Source organism: Salvelinus fontinalis, chromosome 24, assembly GCF_029448725.1.
Source record: "Salvelinus fontinalis isolate EN_2023a chromosome 24, ASM2944872v1, whole genome shotgun sequence".
NCBI classification, from domain to species: Eukaryota; Metazoa; Chordata; class Actinopteri; order Salmoniformes; family Salmonidae; genus Salvelinus; species Salvelinus fontinalis.
The window spans coordinates 26,212,369-26,237,433 of NC_074688.1; the positions used below are offsets into that span (position 1 = coordinate 26,212,369).

The window sequence follows — 25,065 nt, forward strand, 5'->3', positions numbered from 1 at the left end:
TTACATTATTTATTCAGTATGACCGAGTCCATTGAGGCAACAAATAAAACAGATTATTATTATTTTAGTTACAAAGGCTTTGAGAAATACCATTCCGCCCGCAAAAAAATATTATTACGCTAATAAGAACTTGTTTATTAGCAAATAAATGTCTTATTTGATATAGGTTTTGTTCAAGTTATTGCCACTGGCTGACCTGAAGGACCCCCCCTGGATTTTTACACTTCTTTATTTGTTGACCTTTTGTTCTCTATTGTGAAGCCTCTATACAGTACAAGCCAAGATGATTCTGCACCCAAAGAAATCTAAAAAAAAACGAACAATTGGAAGCATGGGAAATCCACTGAGGCTGATAAGTTTGTTTGTGAATGGCCAAAGGCCCCTTGCAACTGGAAAACAGTAGGTAACCTGAGGCAAGCCTGACTTGGAGGGGATCAACATCAGCGAATCTGGACGTTAATGGAATATGTCGCCACCTTGAAGAATACTGTTTGTCTTGGGCAACAGGCCCTTTTGCATGTGTGCTACAGCCTGTGTCAAGTCTATTTCTGAAAGAATAATGAGTGTTGGCCCCGGCTCCTGCCAGAGAAAGAAACCCTGTTCAACCCCCCCTTCCCACCTCAAAATCTAAATATGTGTCCCAAGAGACAAGTGAAGGATGGACAATGACAACCTTGTCAGCGGTGAGTTGTTTGTAAAGTAATAGGCTGCACTTGCTGTGCTGAAGTGAAGCTGTTCACAGGTGTTTGGAGAGGAAGTGACCTGTGAGTCACCTGCCAGTGATCTACTGTACCTCCAACACAAACTCCAACCGACACAACAAGTCTGAAACCAACGATTTGAGTTGTGGTAATCTAGATTCTCCCCCTTGTAGGAAGAATATGTTGACCCACAGTGAACCCTAGAAATGAGACCCTCTTTGGTAATCATTGACATTAGGGGCCTCTTTGGTACAGTGCTGAGCTAGCCAAAGTCATGGTTTAGTAGCACTGGTTTAGTGAGATGGTGCAGAGCTCTAACCTGACAGTCATGGCCGACTGAAAAGTGAGATATTTCAACCCAAGTTTTGGATGGAAGGTCCAAGCAAACAGGAGGTTCGGTTCCGCTTTTACTTTATGAGCTGGCTAGCTAAATACATTTTTCCATTGCCGAAGAAGCATTTCGTATTGCGGGTGACACTAAAGCCATAGCACTTGAACGCAAATGTTTACCATTAAGTACTTAAAGGGATGGAGAGGGCTCCCCCAGACTCCATTAAAATAAACCTGTTTGCAATGGTGATAGGAGATACACTGAGATTGCGTTACAGCAATCCAGATATTACCTGTAAGAGAAAGGGGGGCAGCTCAGTTAATTATATCTCTCCTAATGCCTGTACAATATGCTGACTTTGGAAACTCTCATAAAAGAGGAATTTTGGCCATGAGCAGAATGCTTTCTGAGATCCAGGGGCAGCAATAGGGAGTAGGCAATATCTACCCAGCAATCTCTCTGCTTCCATTGAGTTCCCATAGGTAGGGGCTGTCGTGAAAACGTCATCGGAATGCCTCTCAAGCTGATTAATAGCCCAGAGGTCTGTCCTTATCCTGGCAGGGTAACTCAGGACAGTAGATTGTCAAACTATGCCAAGGTTGTGAATCGGAATGGGCTGCTTCAAGCTCCATTTCTCCATAGGGGGTCACAGTTGGAGATGTAACTGTATGTGTATGTTTAAACATTTACGCTGTTGACCCGGCCGGTCTAGCTGTTAGGCTATTCAGAACAACAGTCTGATGTTTGTTAGAAGGCATTTCTCAGACTGCCATCTCTCTATCTGTGATGCTGACAGTGTTGTCACTGCCCTTCTAGAACCGCTCTTCACAATTGGCCCGGCGGGCAGGCTGCATTGCTATTTCTAGCCTCTGCAGACTGCCTGCTGTCTCTTACATTTCTGCCTTGATATTTGGTGCAAGTTTGTTATTGAATTGAGGTCTAAACTCTTTGATAGTTGTTTCCTCTGTCTGATCGGTACACCACTGAACCTGCAGAAAAAAAACTCAAGAAGCAATGTTGTGTTGCTGAAAACTCACTACTCTTTTACTGAAAGGAAAAGTCATGGAAAACAGGTAATTTCCCAAGATTTGTTCACTGGTTTACTCTCGCTCTCTTTCTCTTCCTCAGTCTCTCTCTTTCTCTTTCTCCCTGTCTCTCTCTCTTTCTGTCTCTCTCACTGTGTACTTTAAAATATAAGTCTTCTCTGAATGCAAATGTCTGGCAGACATGAGGGGAGTGGGAAGGAGGGGGTCTCTCCTTCTGTCTCTCCCTCTCGCTCTCCTTCCCTCTCTCTTTCTCTTCTCTCCCCCTTCTCTTCTCTCTCTCTCTCTGGCAGCAGAGCTCTGTTGGCAGGAGTCACTAGAATAAAAACAGGAACACCAGACATAGGGGAGGGGGAAAAACGAAGTGATCCATTGAACCGAAAGTCTTGCCCTCTCTTAATTACGTAGTGTCCCATATCTTTTCTCTTTTTTTCACTTGTCTTTTCCAATTTTTTTCTTTCTTCTGTATGTAAAGACCTCTGGCTAGTGGTAATTAGCTTGAGGAGAATAAAAACAGCCGATCGGGAGAGGGGTGGTGCATTGTGGAGCGAGATGGCTAACAGAAAGGTTCTATCACTCCTTCATGGATTCTTCTACCTAGCTATGATTCAGCCCTCACTTCAAGGAGGTAGGTGTGTGCCAAGGTGAACTCAGCCATGACCTCTGCTACCTAGATAGCAGGCTTAGGGTGCAAGTATTTTAGAACAGGTGCAGTTCTGTCTCTGTGTTTCTCTTTGCGCTTCTCAGTTGTTACACAGACACTTTAATCACTCCAACCTATTTGTTGTGTGTGCAGTTCTGCCTATTTCATAAAGTGTATGGTATATTTGTCATGCATGCATTGATATATACTGACCCTGTCTTGTCTGTTTATTTTGTCAACAATCCCTGCTAAAGAAGACCTGTCTAGAAAGCAATTCAGATAACTAATTTCTGGGCATAATTTTCACAAATCCTATGCAAAACCTTTTCTCCATATAAAAGCATTTTTTTTCTCTCTCAAATACCCTTAAAATGTTTGCATCTAAAATATATACCATAATTCTAACTGAATATTACTTTTGAAAGCTGCACTTACAGTATGACGATTCTGTAGTCTTTATTATATCTGACTGTCTGTACAAGTGTCAAAGGTTAGCAACAAGATTTTAAAAACCACAACTTTCCATTGCACTTAAATGCACTTAAAGTTCAAGATAACAACATTCTGTTCCATTGCATTGCAGATGCACCGTTCACGGTCTCGGTTATAATTAAAAGCACAATGGTAATATGCTCCATATTAGCTTGTGCTTTGTATTCTTGTAGTTGTGGCTAATATTGTCCAGGTTTTGGACCAGATACAGTATTTATGCCTGCAGGCTTAGAGTTATTGTTGTGGCGTTTTTAGAGAGCATTGTCAGTGTCAGCAGATTCAGTGTCTAAATACAGATATCATAACTGTGCTTTATGCAGTCTGGCTCCTGTCTATATTAGGTACTTATCAGAATTGGTAAGGATTTATATTGAGGATATATAAAAGCTAGTCATTGTGAAAACCTGTGTCACACATGGTAATATTGATCCAATAATTGGATCTCCAGCAATATTTTCAACTTGATTTTATTGGTTGACTTAAACAACAACATAATAGCTTAAATTTAAAAGTGAAATGAAAGGATTGTGGAAGTTACAAAACAAACATAAATTGTATTTAATTTATACAATATCAGATAAAGCTGGAGGAACTGGCCAAAAACTGGCTTGTGTTGGAAGTGCTCTTCAGGAAGAGTGAACTATAAAAGATGTAGTCATCATCCTAAACGCATAAATACAGAAATCTGAGCGACCTGGCTTAGTACAAAGTGACGTATGCTTGGTTTCTAGAGAGGACAGTTTCCAACAGGTTTCAGTGTTTTTGAGTGTGAGTGAAATCAGGGGCATATTCATTACGCCGATTCTGTAGCAAAATGGAAGCAAACGGAACGAAACGGGGAGGGACCTAACTGAATTTGTCCAATAGAAACTCTCATTTTGCTCTGTTTGCTTCCTTTTGGTTCTTAAACTCGGAGGGGAGTTGTCTGTGTAGCTAGCTAGTGTAATGTAAAGCCCAGTCCCATACAGTACTACAGCATGTCAGTGTGCAATGCATGACTCCAGCTGGTCCCTCTTCCCCGTCAGCTACAGTACGTCATGTAGAATTGACCAATAATGAATTCCCATGTGAACGGTGGTGTGGATCTGAGCGTCTGTGATTCTTCTGTTCCACAGCACTTTTAAAGATGTATCCCCCCCCCCCCCCCCCCCAAATAATAAATGCATCTTCTGTTCCCCAGCTGTTAGTGTCTGAGTCCAAGCTATTATTCTCTCTAAACTGTGTCAGATGGAGTTATAGATGGTGGCGCTGCTACAGTCCATTTTGAAACCCATGACTGGAATATTTTGCCCTTATATAGTCTTATATTTAACTGTATCTTAATCGGTGGCTGGATGTGCAACGTTAATGAGTGTGATGGGAGTATATGGTCAAACTTAATTGAGGTGATGCATCATAAACTCTACATACAGTAATGCACCAGTAATGTGACATGTCAGACACCTGTTATAACCACCTTATGACAAATTCATCTAATTTTGACACGACATAAGCATTTATGATGCTTGATACATAGGTTGGAAAAACCACAAAGTAACGTGAAAACCTATCTCCTATTTATTAGACTTTATTGGATAGCACGTTAACTTGCATGTCAATAGAAACCCCATTCGCCTGTTAAGCACCTGTGATATTTGAAAGCGCATCTGTTAGATAAGATATTTACTCATCTAATATTGTGTTTTCCCTTTTTGCCCTCACAGCAGTTTTCTTCAAACTCTTCTTTGCACTGACCTAAAGTGGTGAGCCAATTGCCTCGTCCGAAACAAACAGAGCTCAGTTCAGCTTTCGAGAGCAGCAGCTCAGCTCAGGCAGAATGTACAGCGTACAGACGGAGGAGCCAGTGAATTTCGATATTGGCTTAGGAGCCAAACTTTGATCTTCAGTGAATATAAAATCCATCCCTATCAAAGTTGTTTTGAGGTACTGAAACCAGCTCCACCTGTCTCCGTCTGTGAGTGGAAGGTTAAGAAACCACCCTCTAGCTCGTTCCAAATAAGTGTCAATTATCTGAAAGTAATGCAAACCCCATTAACACCCATTCACCTTTTTAAGAGGGTTTGGCGCTGAAAAAACCCTCTGCTTGCTCATACTTTGAACAGTTATCATAAGAATGGGATTGGAGACTGTTTTCTTGCGAGTGTGAATGAGTTATGACGCATGAGGGAAAGTCAGGGAAGGAGTTGGTTAATAAATATGCAGCTTGTCGGTATAACTCTGTCTGGTATCCCTGAGCAGGTACTGTATTGTGGCAGACTGCTGCTCTGTCTTACTTCAAGATTTTTTAAACATTCCCACAAACAAACACCATCTGTCAGACGGATAAAGTGAGGATGGGATGTTATTCTGATCAAAATAAATCTGAGAAGGACAGCTGGGGTTAAGTGGCCTCTTCCTCAAAGACACAGTCCCAAATGGCACCCTATTTCCTACATAGTGCATTACTTTTGGGTCAAAAGTAGTGAACTATAAAGGGCATAGGATTCCATTTGGGATGCAACCCTAGTCTGACTACAGTTGAATAAAGACTCTGTAAGACTGCCTGCTCTGAGCACATTCTGTTTGATGTAAATTAGCTAATTATCTTTTCATTACTGGCGTTTCCTGTGGTATCCACTCCCATCCTATGTTTACCTTGAAGTGTCTGGATAGTATGAAGCTTGTGAAGGAAAGACCAACATTCTGTCAGCTTCCAATCCTACTGCCAATCCCCGCTGGGAATAATAACTATCCTGGCCTTCGACAAACTCTTCTCTCACCCATACTTTTATTTTCTGTACTTAGTCACACAAAGTAATGTAATCAGAGTTTGTTCACTATTTTACATGTTAAATTGCCAAGAAGGGTATCAGATGTCAGTGTTTTATTTCACACCTCAGTGTACTATGTTACTTTAGTCCAGACAACTCCATTCAATGACGGATTTCAAAAACCGTGCCAGAGTCATTAGTTTCTGTTTTATGACAAACACTGTTAATGACATAACCCTGACAAGCATGCAGAGGACTACAGAGGATAAAAAATAACAAAAGTTCCACCGACTCTGTTAATTTCCTTCCAGCCAGTCTCAATAGAATTAAAAGCCTGAGTTGGTTAGTTTTGCTCTGCATGCAGTGCTGCCTGGATGCCCTGGAAGCCAGTTTGCCTCTTTTGGCGTTGACGCTCAGGCCTTCAGGACTTCAGAGGATTTTAATCCATTAGTTCTCTCCGTCAATGACACTCTCCTGGCCGCAGTTGAAGGTGAATGAAATCATGGCAGATTGAATGGCACACCTCGCCTGTCGGTCGGGCAGACTGGTGATGAATTGCCCTGGCTTGCTGTGTTGTGTTGCCCCTGCTTCACCACTGGTTGGGTTGGTAGATTCCCAATCTGATTATCTTGACTCTGCTCTACTTTGTTGAGCTTTGCAGCAGCTCTCTGGTTCTTTATTGGAGACGTGTGTTTGTGAGCGAACCACCTTTCTTGGCTTAATCCCTTTGTATGAGGTGGGTTGCCAGGAAGGGATAACAGGATTAATTTGACACCCTGGTGTCTCGTGGCCCGCTGGCAGAGGGACTACTGCTCAGTGCCATGGGGCACCTACTTAGGGGAAGACTTAAAAGTAATATGATCGGATCACATCTTCTTCAAAACTGAAACGACTGAATCCACTTAAAACTATTAACAGAAAAAAATGACGTTTTGGACTCTTTAGAGGAATGGATACACCATCTGCATTATACCTTGATTGGGACTTGAGTAGGGTTGCAAAGGGAGGGTATATTACTGGTAACTTTCTGAGTCTACCAGTAAATTACCAGACATTTTGTATCTTTCAAGGATTTTATGTAATTGGTCACAAATCCTTTAGTGGCCTTTTTGGGTACTTCAGATTATCACAGGTGTCTGTAATTATCTCTGGCCCTCTGTGTTGCCTTTTCACACATCAAATATATACAATTATCAAATAAGAAGATTTTTTTTTTAAATAGAATAACAAAGCTGTAAAACGTTCTCCTAAATATCAACTTAGTGAATACCATTGGTGTTTAATATAAGAGTTCAGCATGAAATATCCTTTATATATTTTATTTACTTTTTTACTATGTCAATATGTCTTTGTTGTTAATGTTTTGGCACCAAACTGGTGGCAGTTGTGAAAAAAGTCAATTGTCAATTGTTGATTAGATGTTTTTTTTTGTACTCATGTACTCATGCACTTATGTACTCATGTACAAAAAAATTACTCATGTAGTCATGTACAATATGGGGGAAAAAATGCTAAAATGTTCAAGTATAAATTACCAACATTATATGTTAATTACCAAAATTACTGAATGTTCCGGTACCTTTGGTAAATTACCGGTACCTTTGCGCAACCCTGGTCTTGAGTTACACTCTGAGAACCAGGCCATGTGCACATTGTTGCTCCATGACCCCTTTCAACGCTGGAGTGAGCAGGGGCTCCTGGGTCGCTGGCAGGAGCACCCTGGGGCCGCTACTGGAGATAAGACTCTCATTCTGCTGTGTTTATTCATTACTCTCACACACTCACTGGGGCAGGACTGTTAACAGCTCTGATTTTCTCTCCATCTTTGGCAGTTTTATATTAAAACATGCTCTCTCTCTACTGCACTCTCTCTCCCAGAGCCATTTTAGAACAGGATATTGCGGCTGGGAAATCGCTTATCCAAACATCTGAAGCGCTTACAGAACATGTAGCATGGAGTGATTACTTACACACTGGTTATAGATTCTGAGCATCACGATTTTTGCAACCACGAGTGTTGTAGAAACCAAACCAGATTTGGGATGGATGAGTTGGTTTAATAGACGCGTATTTCAAAAGGAGAGCACTGGAAATGTCCAGGCTGTACCATAGCCCCCTGACTGTTCTGTACGCAACACAAACTTTTATTATGTCTGTCTACAGTATGTAACACAGATGGGCTGTTTAATGCAACCCACTTACAAATGTATGTCTGACGTTATACTATTTATGCTTTAACATGCTCACTACTGTAATGTCACAGGTTGATCGTAAAGACTTGACATGAAATCTTCGGAAAAAAATACTACAACATTACACAGTCCTAATCACTGCCCATAAGTCCTTACCATGGTGAGGGAACAAGCATTGTTACATGGTTTGTTTATGCCCATGGTTTCAGTTGTGGGTAAATGTCAACCACACAATAATCTCTCTGGAGATGTTTGGTCTGCGGGCAACAGGTGCCAAATGCTCAACAATGAAGCATACTTAGTTAATCCAGATGATTCATTCCGACCAGATTGAACAGCACAGTGAGTAGCAGGCCCGGCCCCCAAACCTGGTGTAACGAAAGTCGTAGGGAGAAGGAGAGGAGGACCAAAGTGCAGCGTGGTACGTATCCATAATACTTTTAATCAAAATGAATACACGAACAAAAACAACAAAACGACCAACGAACAGTTCTGACAGGTGCAACAAACACTAACCAGAAAATAACCACCCACAAACACAAGTGGGAAAACAGGCTACCTAAGTATGGCTCTCAATCAGAGACAACGATAGACAGCTGCCTCTGATTGAGAACCATACCAGGCCAAACACATAGAAACAGAAAACCTAGACCTACAACATAGAATACCCACCCACATCACACCCTGACCAAACTAAAAATAGAAACATACAAAGCAATCTACGGTCAGGGCGTGACAGTACCCCCCCCCCCCCCCCCAAAGGTGCGGACTCCGGCCGCAAAACCTGAACCAATAGGGGAGGGTCTGGGTGGGCATTTCACCGCGGTGGCGGCTCTGGTGCAGGACGTAGACCCCGCTCCACCTTAGTCTTGCCCCCCTTATGTAGCGCCTCTGGAGTGCCGACCCTAGCCGCCGACCCTGGACTGGGGACCCTTACAACGGAACCCGAATAGGAGGGAAACTCTGGCAGCGCCAGACAGGCGGGAGGCTCTGGCAGCGCCGGACAGGCGGGAGGCTCTGGCAGCGCCGGACAGGAGGGTGACTCTGGCTGCTCCGGACAGGAGGGAGACTCTGGCTGCTCCGGACAGGAGGGAGACTCTGGCTGCTCCGGACTGGAGGGCGTCGCTGGAGGCTCCGGACTAGAGGGCGACGCTGGAGGCTCCGGACTCGAGGGTGTCGCTGGAGGCTCCGGACTCGAGGGCGACGCTGGAGGCCTTGTGCCATAACTCCTCACTGGAGGCTTCGTGCCATGGATCCTCACTGGAGGCTTCGTGCCATGGATCCTCACTGGAGGTTTCGTGCCATGGATCCTCACTGGAGGCTTCGTGCCATGGATCCTCACTGGAGGCTTCGTGCCATGGATCCTCACTGGAGGCTTCGTGCCATGGATCCTCACTGGAGGCTTCGTGCCATGGATCATCACAGGAGGCTTCGTACCATGTATCATCACTGGAGGCTTGGTGCCATGTATCATCACTGGAGGCTTCGTGCCATGGATCATCACTGGAGGCTTCTTTCCATGGATCATCACTGGAGGCTTCGTGCCATGGATCATCACTGGAGGCTTCTTGCCATGGATCATCACTGGAGGCTTCGTGCCATGGATCATCACTGGAGGCTTCTTGCCATGGATCATCACTGGAGGCTTGGCTCTGAGAGAAGGCACATGACTCACCAGGCTGGGGAGACATGCAGGAGGATTAGGGCTTAGCACAGGCACAGGACTCACCAGGCTGGGGAGACATGCAGGAGGCCTTGTCCTTGGCCGAGGCACCGGATGCACTGGGCCGTGGAGGCGCACTGGAGGTCTCGAGCAAAGAGCCTGCACAACCCGTCCTGGCTGTATGGTGACTTTGGCCCTGCACGTGCGGGACACAGGCACCGGACGCACTGTGCTATGCAGACGCACTGGAGACACAGTGTGCAGAGCTGGTGCAGGAGAACCCGGGCCGAGGAGACGCACTAGAGGCCTGGAGGGCAGGGCTGGCACAATCCTTCCTGGCTCGATGCCCACTCTCGCCCGGCAGATGCGAGGAGCAGCGATGTAATGTAGCGGGCTATGAACACGTACTGGAGACACCGTGTGCTCCACCGCATAACACGGTGCCTGACCAGTACGACGCTCGCCACGGTAAGCACGGGGAGTTGGCTCAGGTCTCCTACCTGACTCCGCCAATCTCCCCGTGTGCCTCCCCCCAAATACATTTCTGGGGCTGCCTCTTGGACTTCTTGCCAGCCGTGTTCGTGTCGCCAACTCCATTCTCCGATATCCCTCCTCGCACTGTTCCAGAGAATCAAAGGCGGGCTCCGGCACTCTCCCTGGGTCGACCGACCAGCTTTCTATCTCCTCCCAGGTTGTCTCATAGTCCACATAGTGCTGAAAATAACCACCCACAAACACAAGTGGGAAAACAGGCTACCTAAGTATGGCTCTCAATCAGAGACAACGATAGACAGCTGCCTCTGAATGAGAACCATACCAGGCCAAACACATAGAAACAGAAAACCTAGACCTACAACATAGAATACCCACCCACATCACACCCTGACCAAGCTAAAAATAGAAACATACAAAGCAATCTACGGTCAGGGCATGACACCTGGGTTCAAATAGTGTTCAAAATAATTTATAATACCTTGATTGAGCCTTTTGCAATGGAATCAATAGGATTTATTATTTGATTGGGATCCCCAATTAACGGCTGCCAAGGCAACGGCTACTCTTCCTGGGCTCCAAACAGGAAACAAAATAACAAATAAAATATATAATATGCATAACACTAAATAATACTTCATCATACTACATAATACTCAGATGTCTCCTGCCTTATGATCCATTCCAGCTCACAGAAACAAAGGCTTGTGCAAGGCCACCCGCCTACATAAAACAATATATAATATAGTGCAAATTACAATTCAAAATATATAAAAATGTCTGTGTCTCTTCACAGTTACCATTTTGCCGTAACGGTGTACTTTTATCTGATTTTTAACTGTTTTTTTTGCTAGCTTGAGTTACCTGGGGTGGCAGAGTTTTATGTAGTCATCGCTCTATTTAATAATATGCGTTTCTCAGCCTCTGTTCTGGACCTGGGGACTGTGATTGCATGTCTTGTGTGGTACCGATGAGTGTCCGAACTGTGTGCCAACTGCTTGAACAGACAGTCCGGTACCTTCAACACCTCGCACAAAGACCAATATTGATGCAGTCAATCTCTCCTCAACTTTGAGCCAGTAGAGATCGACATGCATGTTACTGACATTTGCCCTCCGTGTACATCTAAGTGCTGCTCTGTTCTGGACCAACTGCAATTTACCTACACTACCATTCAAAAGTTTGGGGTCACTTAGCAATGTCCTTGTTTTTGAAAGAAAAGCTTTTTTTTTGTCCATTAAAATAACATCAAATTGATCAGAAATACAGTGTAGACATTGTTAATGTTGTAAATGACTAATGTAGCTGGAAACGGACGATTTTTTATGGAATATCTACATGGGCATACAGAGGCCCATTATCAGCATCCATCACTCCTGTGTTCCAATGGCACATTGTGTTAGCTAATCCAAGTTTATCATTTTAAAAGGCTAATTGATCATTAGAAAACCCTTTTGCAATTATGTTAGTGTAACAGTATAACTTTAAACCGTCCCCTCGCCCCGACACGGGCGCGAACCAGGGACCCTCTGCACACATCAACAATGGTCACCCACGAAGCGTTGTTACCCATCGCTCCACAAAAGCCGCGGCCCTTGCAGAGCAAGGGGCAACACTACTTCTAGGTTTAAGAGCAAGTGACATAACTGATTGAAACGCTAGTAGCGCGTACCCGCTAACTAGCTAGCCATTTCACATCCGTTACATTAGCACAGCTGAAAACTGTTGTTCTGATTAAAGAAGCAATAAAACTGTCCTTCTTTAGTCTAGTTGAGTATTTGGAGAATCAGCATTTGTGGGTTCGATTACAGGCTCAAATTGGCCAGAAACAAAGGACTTTCTTCTGAAACTCGCCAGTCTATTCTTGTTCTGAGAAATGAAGGCTATTCATGCAAGAAATTGCCAAGAAACTGAAGATCTCGTACAACGCTATGTATTACTCCCTTCACTGAACAGCGCAAACTGTCTCTAACCAGAATAGAAAGAGGAGAGGGAGGCCCCGGTGCACAACTGAGCAAGAGGATAAGTACATTAGAGTGCCTAGTTTGAGAAAGACACCTCACAAGTCCTCAACTGGCAGCTTCATTAAAAAGTACCCGCAAAACACCAGTCTCAACGTCAACAGTGAAGAGGCGACTCCGGGATGCTGGCCAATTTCTCGCATGGAATAGCCTTCATTTTCAGCTATTACCTATTGTTCACCTAATACCTTTTTTGCACTATTGGTTAGAGCCTGTAAGTAAGCATTTCACTGTAAGGTCTACTACACCTGTTGCATTCGGTGCACGTGACAAATAAACGTTGATTTGATTTGAGCTGTGCTAACATAATTGCAAAATGGTTTTCTAATGATCAATTAGCCTTTTAAAATGATAAACTTGGATTAGGTAACACAACGTGCCATTGGAACACAGGAGTGATGGTTGCTGATAATGGGCCTCTGTACGCCTATGTAGATATTCCATAAAAAATCTGCCGTTTCCAGCTACAATAGTAATTAAAACATTAACAATGTCTATCTACACTGTATTTCTGATCAATTTGATGTTATTTTGATGAACAAAACATTGCTTTTCTTTCAAAAACAAGGACATTTCTAAGTGTCCCCAAACTTTTGAACGGTAGTGTGTGTCCCTCTTTGCCGAACATGACCACACAACTTGGCAGTAGTCCTTATCTAGGGTTACAGACAGCAGTTTAGTCTCCTCGACTTGTTCAATCACCATATTATTCAATAATAGATCTAAATGAGGTTTAGAGTTGAGTGAGTGATTTGTCCCAAAAACGTTGCTTTTCGTTTTTTTATATTTAGCACCAGCCTATTGTCGGTTACCCATTCTAAAACTGAGGGTGTCAGGTATTTAGTTTACTGTGGTAGCTGATGTGTATACTGTTGAGTCATCAGCGTACATAGACACACAGGCTTTATTCAAGGTCAGTTGAAGGTCATTAGTAAAAACAGAATAACAATAATGGCCCTGTAAGAGCTGTCGCTCTCCTCATCCTCGGATGAGGTGAGGAGAGAAGGATCTTCGGACCAAAATGCGGAGTCAGGGAAATAAGCCATTTTTATTACAAATACGACGTAGACTAAACAAAAACAAAACACTTTCAAAACTTACAAAATAACAAAACGACGTACACGCAACCTGAACATAAACTTACATGGACAAACGTAAACTCACGAACAGGAACGGACATCGAAACATACGAACAGCCAAACAGCTCCAAAAGTGAATACATCTAACATAACGAAGACATCACAGGAGACAATCACCCACAAACAAACAGTGAGAATGCCCTACCTAAATATGACTCTTGATTAGAGGAAAATGCAAACCACCTGCCTCTAATCAAGAGCCATACCAGGCAAACCGAAACCAACATAGAAACAGATAACATAGACTGCCCACCCAAAACACATGCCCTGACCATAAACACATAAAAACTAACATAAATAGGTCAGGACTGTTACAGTACCCCCCCCCCCCCAAGGTGCGAACGCCGGGCGCACCAGCACAAAGTCCAGGGGAGGGTCCGGGTGGGCAGTTGACCACGGTGGTGGTTCCGGTTCAGGACGCTGTCCCCGCACCACCATAGTCACTCCCCTCTTCTTTCTACCCCTTCTAATGCCCACCCTAACACTACCTTCCCCTAAATAAATAGCTAGCACCAGGACAAGGGGCAGCACCGGGACAAGGGGTAGCACCGGGACAAGGGGCAGCACCAGAACAAGGGGCAGCACCAGGATAAGGACCATCACTGGAATAAGGGGCAGCACCGGGACAAGGGGCAGCACCGGGACAAGGGGCAGCACCGGGACAAGGGGCAGCACCGGGACAAGGGGCAGCACCGGGACAAGGGGCAGCACCGGGACAAGGGGCAACACCGGGACAAGGGGCAACACCGGGACAAGGGGCAGATCCCGGCTGAAAGACTCTGGCAGGTCCTGTTTGGACGGCTCTGGCAGGTCCATGCAGGCTGACGGCTCTCGACGCTCATGGCAGACTGACGGCTCTCTACGCTCATGGCAGGCTGACGGCTCTCGACGCTCATGGCAGGCTGACGGCTCTCGACGCTCATGGCAGGCTGACGGCTCTCGACGCTCATGGCAGGCTGACGGCTCTCGACGCTCATGGCGCTCTGACGGCTCTGGCTGCTCATGGCTCTCTGACGGCTCTGGCTGCTCATGGCTCTCTGACGGCTCTGGCTGCTCATGGCTCGCTGGCGGCTCTGGCAGATCCTGTCTGGTTGGCGGCTCTGGCAGATCCTGTCTGGTTGGCGGCTCTGGCAGATCCTGTCTGGTTGGCGGCTCTGGCAGATCCTGTCTGGTTGGCGGCTCTGGCAGATCCTGTCTGGTTGGCGGCTCTGGCGGATCCTGTCTGGCTGACGACTCTAGCGGCTCCTGTCTGGCTGACAGCTCTAGCGGCTCCTGTCTGGCGGATGGCTCTGTAGGCTCATGGCAGACGGGCGGCTTTGCAGGCTCATGGCAGACGGGCGGCTTTGCAGGCTCATGGCAGACGGATGGCTCAGACGGCGCTGGGGAGACGGATGGCTCAGATGGCGCTGGGGAGACGGATGGCTCAGATGGCGCTGGGGAGACGGATGGCTCAGATGGCGCTGGGGAGACGGATGGCTCAGATGGCGCTGGGGAGACGGATGGCTCAGATGGCGCTGGGGAGACGGATGGCTCTGGCCGGATAAGGCGCACTGTAGACCTGGTGCGTGGTGCCGGAACTGGAGGCACCGGGCTAATGATAAGCACCCTCCTACTAGTGCGTGGAGCAGGGACAGGGCACACTGAACTCTCAAAGCGTACTCTATACCTGGTGCGTGGTACCGGCACTGGTGGCACCTGGCTGAGGGCACGCACCTCAGGACTAGTACGGGGAGAAGTGACAGTGTGTACAGGACTTAGGAGACGCACAGGTGGCTTAGTGCGTGGGGCCGGAACTGGAGGCACTGAACTGGATACACGCACTATAGGGAGAGTGCGTGGAGAAGGAACAGGGCTCTGGAAATGCACTGGTAGCCTAGTGCGTAATGTAGGCACTGTAGGTACTAGGCTGGGGCGGGGAGGTGGCGCCGGAAATACCGGACCGTGCAGGCGTACTGGCTCTCTTGAGCATTGAGCCTGCCCAACCTTACCTGGTTGAATGCTCCCGGTCGCCCTGCCAGTGCGGCGAGGTGGAATAGCCCGCACTGGGCTATGCAGGCGAACCGGGGAAACCATGCGTAAGGCAGGTGCCATGTATGCCGGCCCGAGGAGACGCACTGGAGACCAGACGCGTTGAGCCGGCCTCATGACACCTGGCTCAATGCCCAATCTAGCCCTACCAGTGCGGGGAGGTGGAATAACCCGCACCGGGCTATGCACACGTACAGGAGACACCGTGCGCTCTACTGCGTAACACGGTGTCTGCCCGTACTCCCGCTCTCCACGGTTAGCCTGGGAAGTGGGCGCAGGTCTCCTACCTGCCCTTGGCCCACTACCCTTTAGCCCCCCCCCAAGAAATTTTTGGGAGTTACTCACAGGCTTTTCGGGCTTCCGTGCAAGACGTGTCCCCTCATAATTCCGGTTTCGAGCTTGATTCTCCGGCTTCCATCCACGTCTCCTAGCTGCCTCCTTAAACCACCGCTCCTGGGCTGTGGCTGCCTCACTCTTCTCACGAGAGCAGCGATGTTCTCCAGTTTGCGCCCAGGGTCCTCTACCAGACAGGATCTCCTCCCAAGTCCAAAAGTCCTTGTTGCTCCGTCGAGCATTCCCATACCGCTTGGTCTCTGTATTTTGGTGGGTGATTCTGTAAGAGCTGTCGCTCTCCTCATCCTCGGATGAGGTGAGGAGAGAAGGATCTTCGGACCAAAATGCGGAGTCAGGGAAATAAGCCATTTTTATTACAAATACGACGTAGACTAAACAAAAACAAAACACTTTCAAAACTTACAAAATAACAAAACGACGTACACGCAACCTGAACATAAACTTACATGGACAAACGTAAACTCACGAACAGGAACGGACATCGAAACATACGAACAGCCAAACAGCTCCAAAAGTGAATACATCTAACATAACGAAGACATCACAGGAGACAATCACCCACAAACAAACAGTGAGAATGCCCTACCTAAATATGACTCTTGATTAGAGGAAAATGCAAACCACCTGCCTCTAATCAAGAGCCATACCAGGCAAACCGAAACCAACATAGAAACAGATAACATAGACTGCCCACCCAAAACACATGCCCTGACCATAAACACATAAAAACTAACATAAATAGGTCAGGACTGTTACAGGCCCAAGCTGGCTTCCCTGCACTACACCACACTCAACTGAAGTTTAGAGAGGTTTCCATTAAAGAAAACCCTCTGTGTTCTATAGATTTGGACCTGGTCCCATACCACATACATTTTAGCCTAGTTTATGAAATGAGAGTAGTGGGGACCTGTTCGAACTTAACTGAAATATCTGGTCCACATTTAGAAAAGACTGGAAGTTACACATCTTGTACTTTTCTTCATACCCTGTAAGTCTGTAGTAACAAACTATAGTGTACTTATGCTTGCCAGAATGAAGGTAAATCTTGGGTAAATATCCCATGATTTAATGTCCTTTTCTGAACATAAAAATTCAAGTTACCTTGGATGGTTATTGAAAGTAACGTATATCCTTGAAACATCTAGTCTTATTATAGGCAATATGCACACTATTCATTACATACTTAGTTTTGCTCTGTACTTTTAACAGATTGTGTAAGAAGAGATGAAGTAAGTTTATTTGGAATCAAACTGCAATTTGCTCTGTTAAGTTCAGACTGCCATTCTGTAGTTTACGTTCCTGTCATGTTCAATACAACGTCTATAAAATCTTCAAACCTTACGAAGGAAGAAGGAATTTGCAGCTGTTGCAAAACCTTATTTATTTTATTTTTCATAGACATTGCCTCTTTGAACCTATGAAGGGGAGAGATCATGCACTATGTCAACCTCCCGGTAGGTAGGTTCTGTCTCAGCCGAGAGACATTGGAAGGCTGAAAATTAGTGCCAGAATTCTGCCTCCATTTAAAATAGTGCCATCTGTATGTCGTTTGTTTATTTGACTTTGCATACTTTACATTTATGCTCTGCTCCACAGATGTGTGTGTCAGATAGGCTGGTGCCTTGAATTCCGTAGGAGGGAGGGGAGGGGAGGGGAGGAAGGGAAGACAGGTGGATGAAGAGAGGCAGGGAGTTCTTCTGTCATCAAAATGTACTCTTTTCACGCTTTCTTTTCTTTGACCCAACTCCCCCCTCCCTTTTCTCGCTAAATGTTTTGGAAAATATAATGCTACAATGTGACAAAATGTAGGCCAGACGCAACATGTCCGATAGCTGTTGATGCTTAGTACCAGGAAAGAGGGAGTCTGCTCCAATCTGCTCTGCTGCACTGCTCTGTAGATCTTGGTCTCAGGTTGTCAGCCTCCTTTAAGACTGATGTCAGCCTCCTTTTTCACTGCAGTCAGAATAGGAAGGCTGATATTAAGTTAGTCTAGCCACAGAGAACCTTCTGGGAGGGAGGGTGACCTGGACCTGCTGCTGGCCACACAAGCTTTACCAGACACAGACACACTTTCATTTACAGGAGGGATGGATGGTGTGATGAATAAACAGATGGAAGGTGTTAATTCCGTAAATGTCAGGTTTCTGGAACACTCCAAACATATTTAGACACAGTTTATTTAAGCCTGAACCAGTATCTGGGCAGAGGAAGAGATTATGAATATGACGAGTTTCCTCTCTACACTCTTAGTAAAAATGGTTCCAGAAGGGTTCTCAGCTGTCCCCATAGGATAACTCTTTTTGGTTCCAGCTAGAAACCCTTTTGGTTGCAGGTAGAAATATTTTGAGTTCCATGTAGAATCCTATGTGTAAAGGGTTCTACATTGTACACAAAAGTGTTGTACCTGGAACCAGATTCTCGTTTCTCTGCCCAGATACTTGTTCTCCTATGGGGACAGCCGAAAGAACCCTTTTAGGTTTTTAGATAACACGTTTTTTTCTAAGAGTGCAGTTAGCTACCATTCTTTTTCCCATTAGACACTTCTGCAAGCGTTATAATGTCAAAATACGTTTGTTTCTCACCAAATATGGAGTTTCGCTGAGCAACTATCGTCATTTACCACTGTTATGTACTGCCCAAAAAAGTTCAAAATAAAAATTGACAAGCAACTGAAAAAAGTATTTGTCTGGAAAGAATCTGTATTGTTTTTGACCAAGTGTGCATGCGCCAAATCCACCTCTTCGGCGCCTCCGATAAAATCAGTCATTACTTCCATGTACAGGTTGGCTGAACCAGCAGCAGTACAGTATCCCGAAAGATCATTCATTTGATCACTTACAGCAGTGGATGAATGTCATATCAACCTGTTGTTTCATGCGCTACACGTAATGCAATAATATTTAATGTAAGTACAGTGCCTTCAGAAAGTATTCATATATTCTTACGGTTGTTAGTGTTTGTTTGCAGAGGCACATAATTCCAGTCCGATAGGGTCTTCCATGGAGGTTATGGGAAGTCTTCCCAGATGAATGACTCTGACATTGTCATGGAATTCTGCTCTGACGGCATGTGGCAAAACGCTGTCTCTACATGAGAGTAATTTGGCACTCATGTGCAAAGTCAACAACAACACAAAATGGCCCAATTTTTTGTTTTGTTTTGTATATTTAACACGGACAGAGAAATATCTAATTATATCTCCGTTTTGAAGTGTTCTTCACATAAAACTGGGAAAGTGATGTTAAAATGTGATTCTGAGACAGTTCTCCAAGCCAGTTCTCCAAGGTCATTAGAAAGCATTTTACTGTTAAACATCAGTGCATAAAATGATGACAGACATGAATGATTTTAGATAAATACACTAATTGAAGTGTGGAAACCTGAGCAGTAGATCAGACTTTTGGTAATAGCTCATAACATTGTATTGAGGAATCTGAAAGAATTGTGTAACTGCTTAGTTTAAAAAATGCTTTATGGCATGCTTATTTTATTTCTCATTGTTAACCCCTGACTAATCAACAAAATGTGATATGGAGACATGTCCAACAGTACATCTGATTTGTAGAAGTGTGTATTTTATGTATGGTCTGGGAAGAAATTAAATGTGCCTCAGTGAAGGCCCAAGGTTACGCTAATCATAACCTGCAGTAAAAATATGGCCCAATAATTGTTGTTTATTTTTTCAATTCCAGTTGGTTTAAATTGCTCGCCATCATTTGTCTTACGATCAAGGAAAAGGGATTAGAAGAAAACACGCCAGTCTGATCATTGCTGTGAAATACTCATAAGATCCATTTTTTATTACACATGCACTAAATCAACGGGAGTTAAGGTAATCATTACATCATTCATTGTATAATTAATTTAATTCACAAACAAACTTTTTTTTTTTGGTGATGTACTGTACCTTCAGAAAGTATTCATACCCATTGACTTTTTCCATATTTGTTGTGTTACAGCCTGAGTTCAAAATGGATTAAACATATTTTTTGGGTCACCCATCTACACACAATACCCCATAATGACAAAGTCAACATTTTTGCAAATGCATTGGAAATTAAGTACAGAAATATCTAATTTACATAAGCATTCACACCCCTGAGTCAATACATATTAGAATCACCTTTGGCAGCAATTATAGCTGTGAGTCTTTCTGGGTACGTTTCTAAGAGCTTTGCACACCTGGACTGCATAATATTTGCATATTATTCACTTTTTAATTTTTCAACTTCTGTCAAATTGGTAGTTGATCATTGCTGGACAGCCATTTTCAAGTCTTGACATAAATTTTCAAGTTGATTTAAGTCAAAACTGTAACTAGGCCAATTAGGAACATTCAATGTCGTCTTGGTAAACAACTCCAGTCTATATTTGGCCTTGTGTTTTAGGTTATTGTCCTGCTGAAAGGTGAATTTGTCTCCCAGTGTCTGTTGGAAAGCAGACTGAACCAGGTTTTCCTCTAGGATTTTTCCTGTACTTAGCTTTATTACGGTTCTTTTTATCCCCCAAAAAACTCCCCAGTCCTTGCCAATGACAAGCATACCCATAACATGATGCAGCCACTAGCATGCTTTAAAATATGAAGAGTGGTACTCGGTGATGTCTTGTGTTGGATTTGCCCCAAACATAACGCTTTGTATTAATTTTTGCAATTTCACATTAGTACCTTATTGCAAACAGGATGCATGTTTTGGAATATTTTCATTCATTTAGGTTACTATTGTGGAGTAACTACAATCTTGTTGATCCATCCTCAGTTTTTCTCCCATCTCAGGCATTAAACTCTGTAACTGTTTAAAGTCACCATTGTCCTCATGGTGAAATCCCTGAGTGGTTTCATTCCTCTCAGGCAACTGAATTAAGAATGATGCCTGTGTCTTTCTGACAGCACTGTATATTAAGTAGACAATATAGGGTACAATTTTACAGTGATCTTTCCGAGAGGTGAATTTGGCATGTGCGCACTTGGTGAAAACAATATATTCTTTCCAGACAAGACATTTTTCCGGTTGCTTGTACATTTAGATCTTTTTTGGAAGTTCATACCGGGCATGATGGCAGTTAATTACGTTATTTGTTCATTAAAAAACGTATTTTGCCATTATAACGCTTGCAGAGCTGCCTAACGGGAAAATTAATGGTAGCTAACTGGACTGGAGAGGAGTCTTGTCATATTCATTGTCTACTCCTCTGCCCAGATACTTGTTCAGGCTTAGCCTAAAGATCTCTGAAAGCTCTCAGATCCAGAGGTTGGAGACGGGAGAGGAGTCTTAATGGTTCACTAAGGTTTTAACAAGGGGTGGAGAGTACTAGCAATTAGCTAAGTGTGTGCGTGCGACTTTGGATTGGAGAACAAGTTCTGCTCTATTAAACCACTAATTTGTTTGCCATTCAGTCATTACAATTAATTTTTTTGTTTTACAACTTTGCAATAAACTCGGGCCCTTATAGGCCTGCATAGGTTTTCAATGAACAGACCATCAGACATACAGGCTTGTAAAAGAGGTTTTCAGTTGTATTCGGCTCTCGAGTTATGGATTTGTTTGGTCTGGTTTTATTAAAATTCATGGCCAGCTAATGGTCGGTAAACATGTCAGTGCTTATTCCTCTGGCTGATACTCAAACTGTAAACTAAACAGAGAAAAAACGCCCTATAGAGCTAAATCTGTTCGCTTAAGTCTCGTGGACAAAACGAGCCCATTCAACTTGAACTCAAAACAATCGGAGCAATGTTATTGACTAACGGAGGATGCCAAAACATGGTTCAACATTGTAGCCTAAATAAGATGTTTTTCCAGTGCCTCAGAGGTAAGGCAGATCCGTTTCATGAGAAACCATGAAATCGTATGCTTTTGTTTCTCCCATGTTTGGCTTATAAACTATATAGATTGCTAATGCAGAAGATTGCATGTTATGTTCACAGTGAAGACCGGATAGAAACTACTTTACCACCCATATGGGATTTAAATCAGGTTACTGGTAACTTTTTGGTTACTTACACTGAACAAAAATATAAACGCAACTTGTAAAGTGTTGGTCCCATGTTTCATGAGCTAAAATAAAAGATCCCAGAAATGTTCCATAGACACTAAAAGCTTATTACTCTCAAATTCTGTGCACAAGTTTGTTAACATCCCTGTTATTGAGCGTTTCTCTTTTGCCAAGATAATCCATCCACCTGACAGGTGTGGCATATCAAGAAGCAAGCAGATTAAACAGCATGATCATTACACAGGTGCACCTTGTGCTGGGGGCAATAAAAGGCCACTCTAAAATGTGCAGTTTTGTCACACAACACAGATGTCTCAAGTTTTTAGGGAGCGTGCAATTATCATGCTGACTGCACAGATGTCCACCAGAGCTGTTGCCAGGGAATTGAATGTTCATTTCTCTACCATAAGTCGCCTCAAACATAGTTTTAGAGAATTTGGCAGTACGTCCAACCGGCCTCACAACCGCAGACCACGTGTAACCACGCCAGCCCAGGACCTCCACATCCGCCTTCTTCACCTGCGGGATCGTTTGAGACCAGCCACCCGGAGAGCTGATTGAAACTGAGGAGCATTTCTGTCTGTAATAAAGCCCTTTTGTGGGGAAAAACTCATTCTGATTGGCTGTACCTGGCTCCCCAGTGGATGGGCCTGGCTGCCAAGTGGCTGGACCTATGCCCTCCAAGGCCCACCCATGGCTGCACCCCTTCCCAGTCGTGAAATCCATAGATTAGGGCCTAATTCATTTATTTCTATTGACTGATTTCTTTATATAAACTGTAACTCAGTAAAATCGTTGAAATTGTTGCATGTTGCGTTCTAATTATGCCAGTCTCCTTTGCCTCTGGTATGACCTACAAACACACGCATTCCCCCAAAAATTCTTAGAGAATTACTTTGAGTTTGAGCTCAACAGTGATAAGAAACCAATGACTTGATACTGTAAGTCAGCATAGTTCACATTTCTTAGCTCAGGTCAATGAGTACCTTATTGGGTTGGTTCTTGTGAACCCAGTGCCCCTTACTGGGTTCCGCCCTGCCCAGTAGTATGGTGGGGTAGCTACAGTACAGTAGTTACGATATGATGGGCTTCTGACCAGGGGAAAATTGGAGCAAACACTACATTCACTCCATCTGCCCTCCCTCTCAACCCTGGGACAGGAAATCCTCCCTTTGATTGTGAAATGAGAGTCTGGCATGTTGGGTTGAAGTGGAGAACAATCATTCTACCCTGCTGGTAAAGTACAGGACACTTCCTGGGGGCTCTGTCATGGAGCTGGCATGGCATCCACTGAGCTGAGAGAGGAGGGTGGAACACAAACACACACTCATATAGCCAAATAGACTGGAGTGGACAGACACAAGTAAGCATACACATATTTAAGAACACACACACACACAAATCAATCCATTGACTTGCACACTCACACATACAGTATGAGTCACAGGTTTGGACACATCTACTCATTCAAGGGTTTTTATTTATTTTTACTATTTTCTACATTGTATAATAACAGTGAAGACATCCAAACTGTGAAATAACACATATGGAATCATGTAGTACCCCAAAAAGTGTTCAATCAAAATATTTTTGATTCTTCAAAGTAGCCACCCTTTGCCTTGGTGACAGCTTTGCACACTCTTGGTACTCTCTCAACCAGCTCCACCTGGAAGGCTTTTCCAACAGTCTTGAAGGATTTCCCACATATGCTGAGTACTTGTTGGCTGCTTTTCCTTCAATCTGCGGTCCAACTCATCCCAAACCATCTCAATTGGGCTGAGGTTGGGAGATTGTGGAGGCCAGGTCATCTGATGCAACACTCAATCACTCTCCTTCTTGAACAAATAGCCCTTACACAGCCTGGAGGTGTGTTGGTAGCCATGCTGGTTAAGTGTGCCTTGAATTCTAAATAAATCACAGAGAGTGTCACCAGCAAAGCACCCCCACACCATCATACCTCCTCCTCCATGCTTCACGGTGGAAACCACACATGCAGAGACCATTCGTTCACCTACTCTGTGTCTCACAAAGACATGACGGTTGGAACCAAAAAATCTCAAATTTGGACTCATCAGACCAAAGGACAGATTTCCTCCAGTCTAATGTCCATTGCTCATATTTCTTGGCCCAAGCAAGTCTTCTTCTTATTGGTGTGCTTTAGTAGTGGTTTCTTTGCAGCAATTCGACATTGAAGGCCTGATTCATGCAGTCTCCTCTGAACAGTTGATGTTGAGATGTGTCTGTTACTTGAAATCTGTGAAGAATTTATTTGGGCCACAATCTGAGGTACAGTTAACTCTAATGAACTTATACTCTGCAGCAGAGGTAAGTCTGGGTCTTCTTTTCCTGTGGTGGTCCTCATGAGAGCCAGTTTCATCATAGCGCTTGATGGTTTTAGCGACTGCACTTGAAGAAACTTTCAAAGTTCTTGAAATTTTCCGCATTGACTGACCTTCATGTCTAAAAGTAATGATGGGCTGTCGTTTCTCTTTGCTTATTTGAGCTGGTCTTGCCATAATATGGGCTTTGTCTTTGACCAAATAGGGCTATCTTCTGTACACCACCTCTACCTTGTCACAACACAACTGATTGGCTCAAATGCATTAAGAAGGAAAGAAATTCCACAAATTAACTTTTATCAAGGCACACCTGTTAATTGAAATGCATCCCAGGTGACTACCTCATGAAGCTGGTTGAGAGAATGTCAAGAGTGTGCAAAGCTGTCATCAAGGAAAAGGGTGGCTACTTCGAAGCATCTCAAATGTAAAACATATTTTGATTTGTTTAACACGTTTTTGGTTACTACATGATTCCAAATGTGTTATTTCATAGTTTTGATGTTTTCACTATTATTCTACACTATTATTCTACAAAGTAGAAAATAGTAAAAATTAAGAAAAACCCTTGAATGAGTAGGTGTATGCAACCTTTTGACTGGTACTGTACAGCATCCTCAGAGTATGCAGTCATTTTGTGAAACGTTGTACACTCAGAAAAAAGGGTTCCAAATGGGTTCTTCGACTGTTCCCATAAGAGAACCCTTTTTGGTTCCAGGTAAAAATCTTTTGAGTTCCATGTAGAACCCTCTGTGTAAAAGGTTCTAGATTGCACCTTTTTTCTAAGAGTGTAATGCTGTGCCCTGGACAGCCCTCTCTGACCATTCAGCCATGTGCACATTTTCCTCTTCTTTCCCTTAGGACCTTGGGCCTTGTCTGTTTAGCAAGT

The 25,065-nt window shown here is 44.1% G+C and overlaps 1 protein-coding gene across 9 annotated transcripts in view; it reads left to right on the forward strand.

Moving 5' to 3' along the window:
- Positions 1-2,374: 2,374 nt before the first annotated feature.
- Positions 2,375-25,065, forward strand: part of LOC129822558 (elastin-like) — a 117,926-nt gene continuing 95,235 nt past the window's right edge. For all 9 annotated transcript variants that reach the window (XM_055880871.1, XM_055880876.1, XM_055880877.1 and 6 more), the window contains exon 1: positions 2,375-2,703. In XM_055880871.1, the coding sequence (XP_055736846.1) occupies positions 2,628-2,703 (76 nt within the window). In that variant the 5' untranslated portion in view covers positions 2,375-2,627. The remainder of the gene's footprint in view (positions 2,704-25,065) is intronic.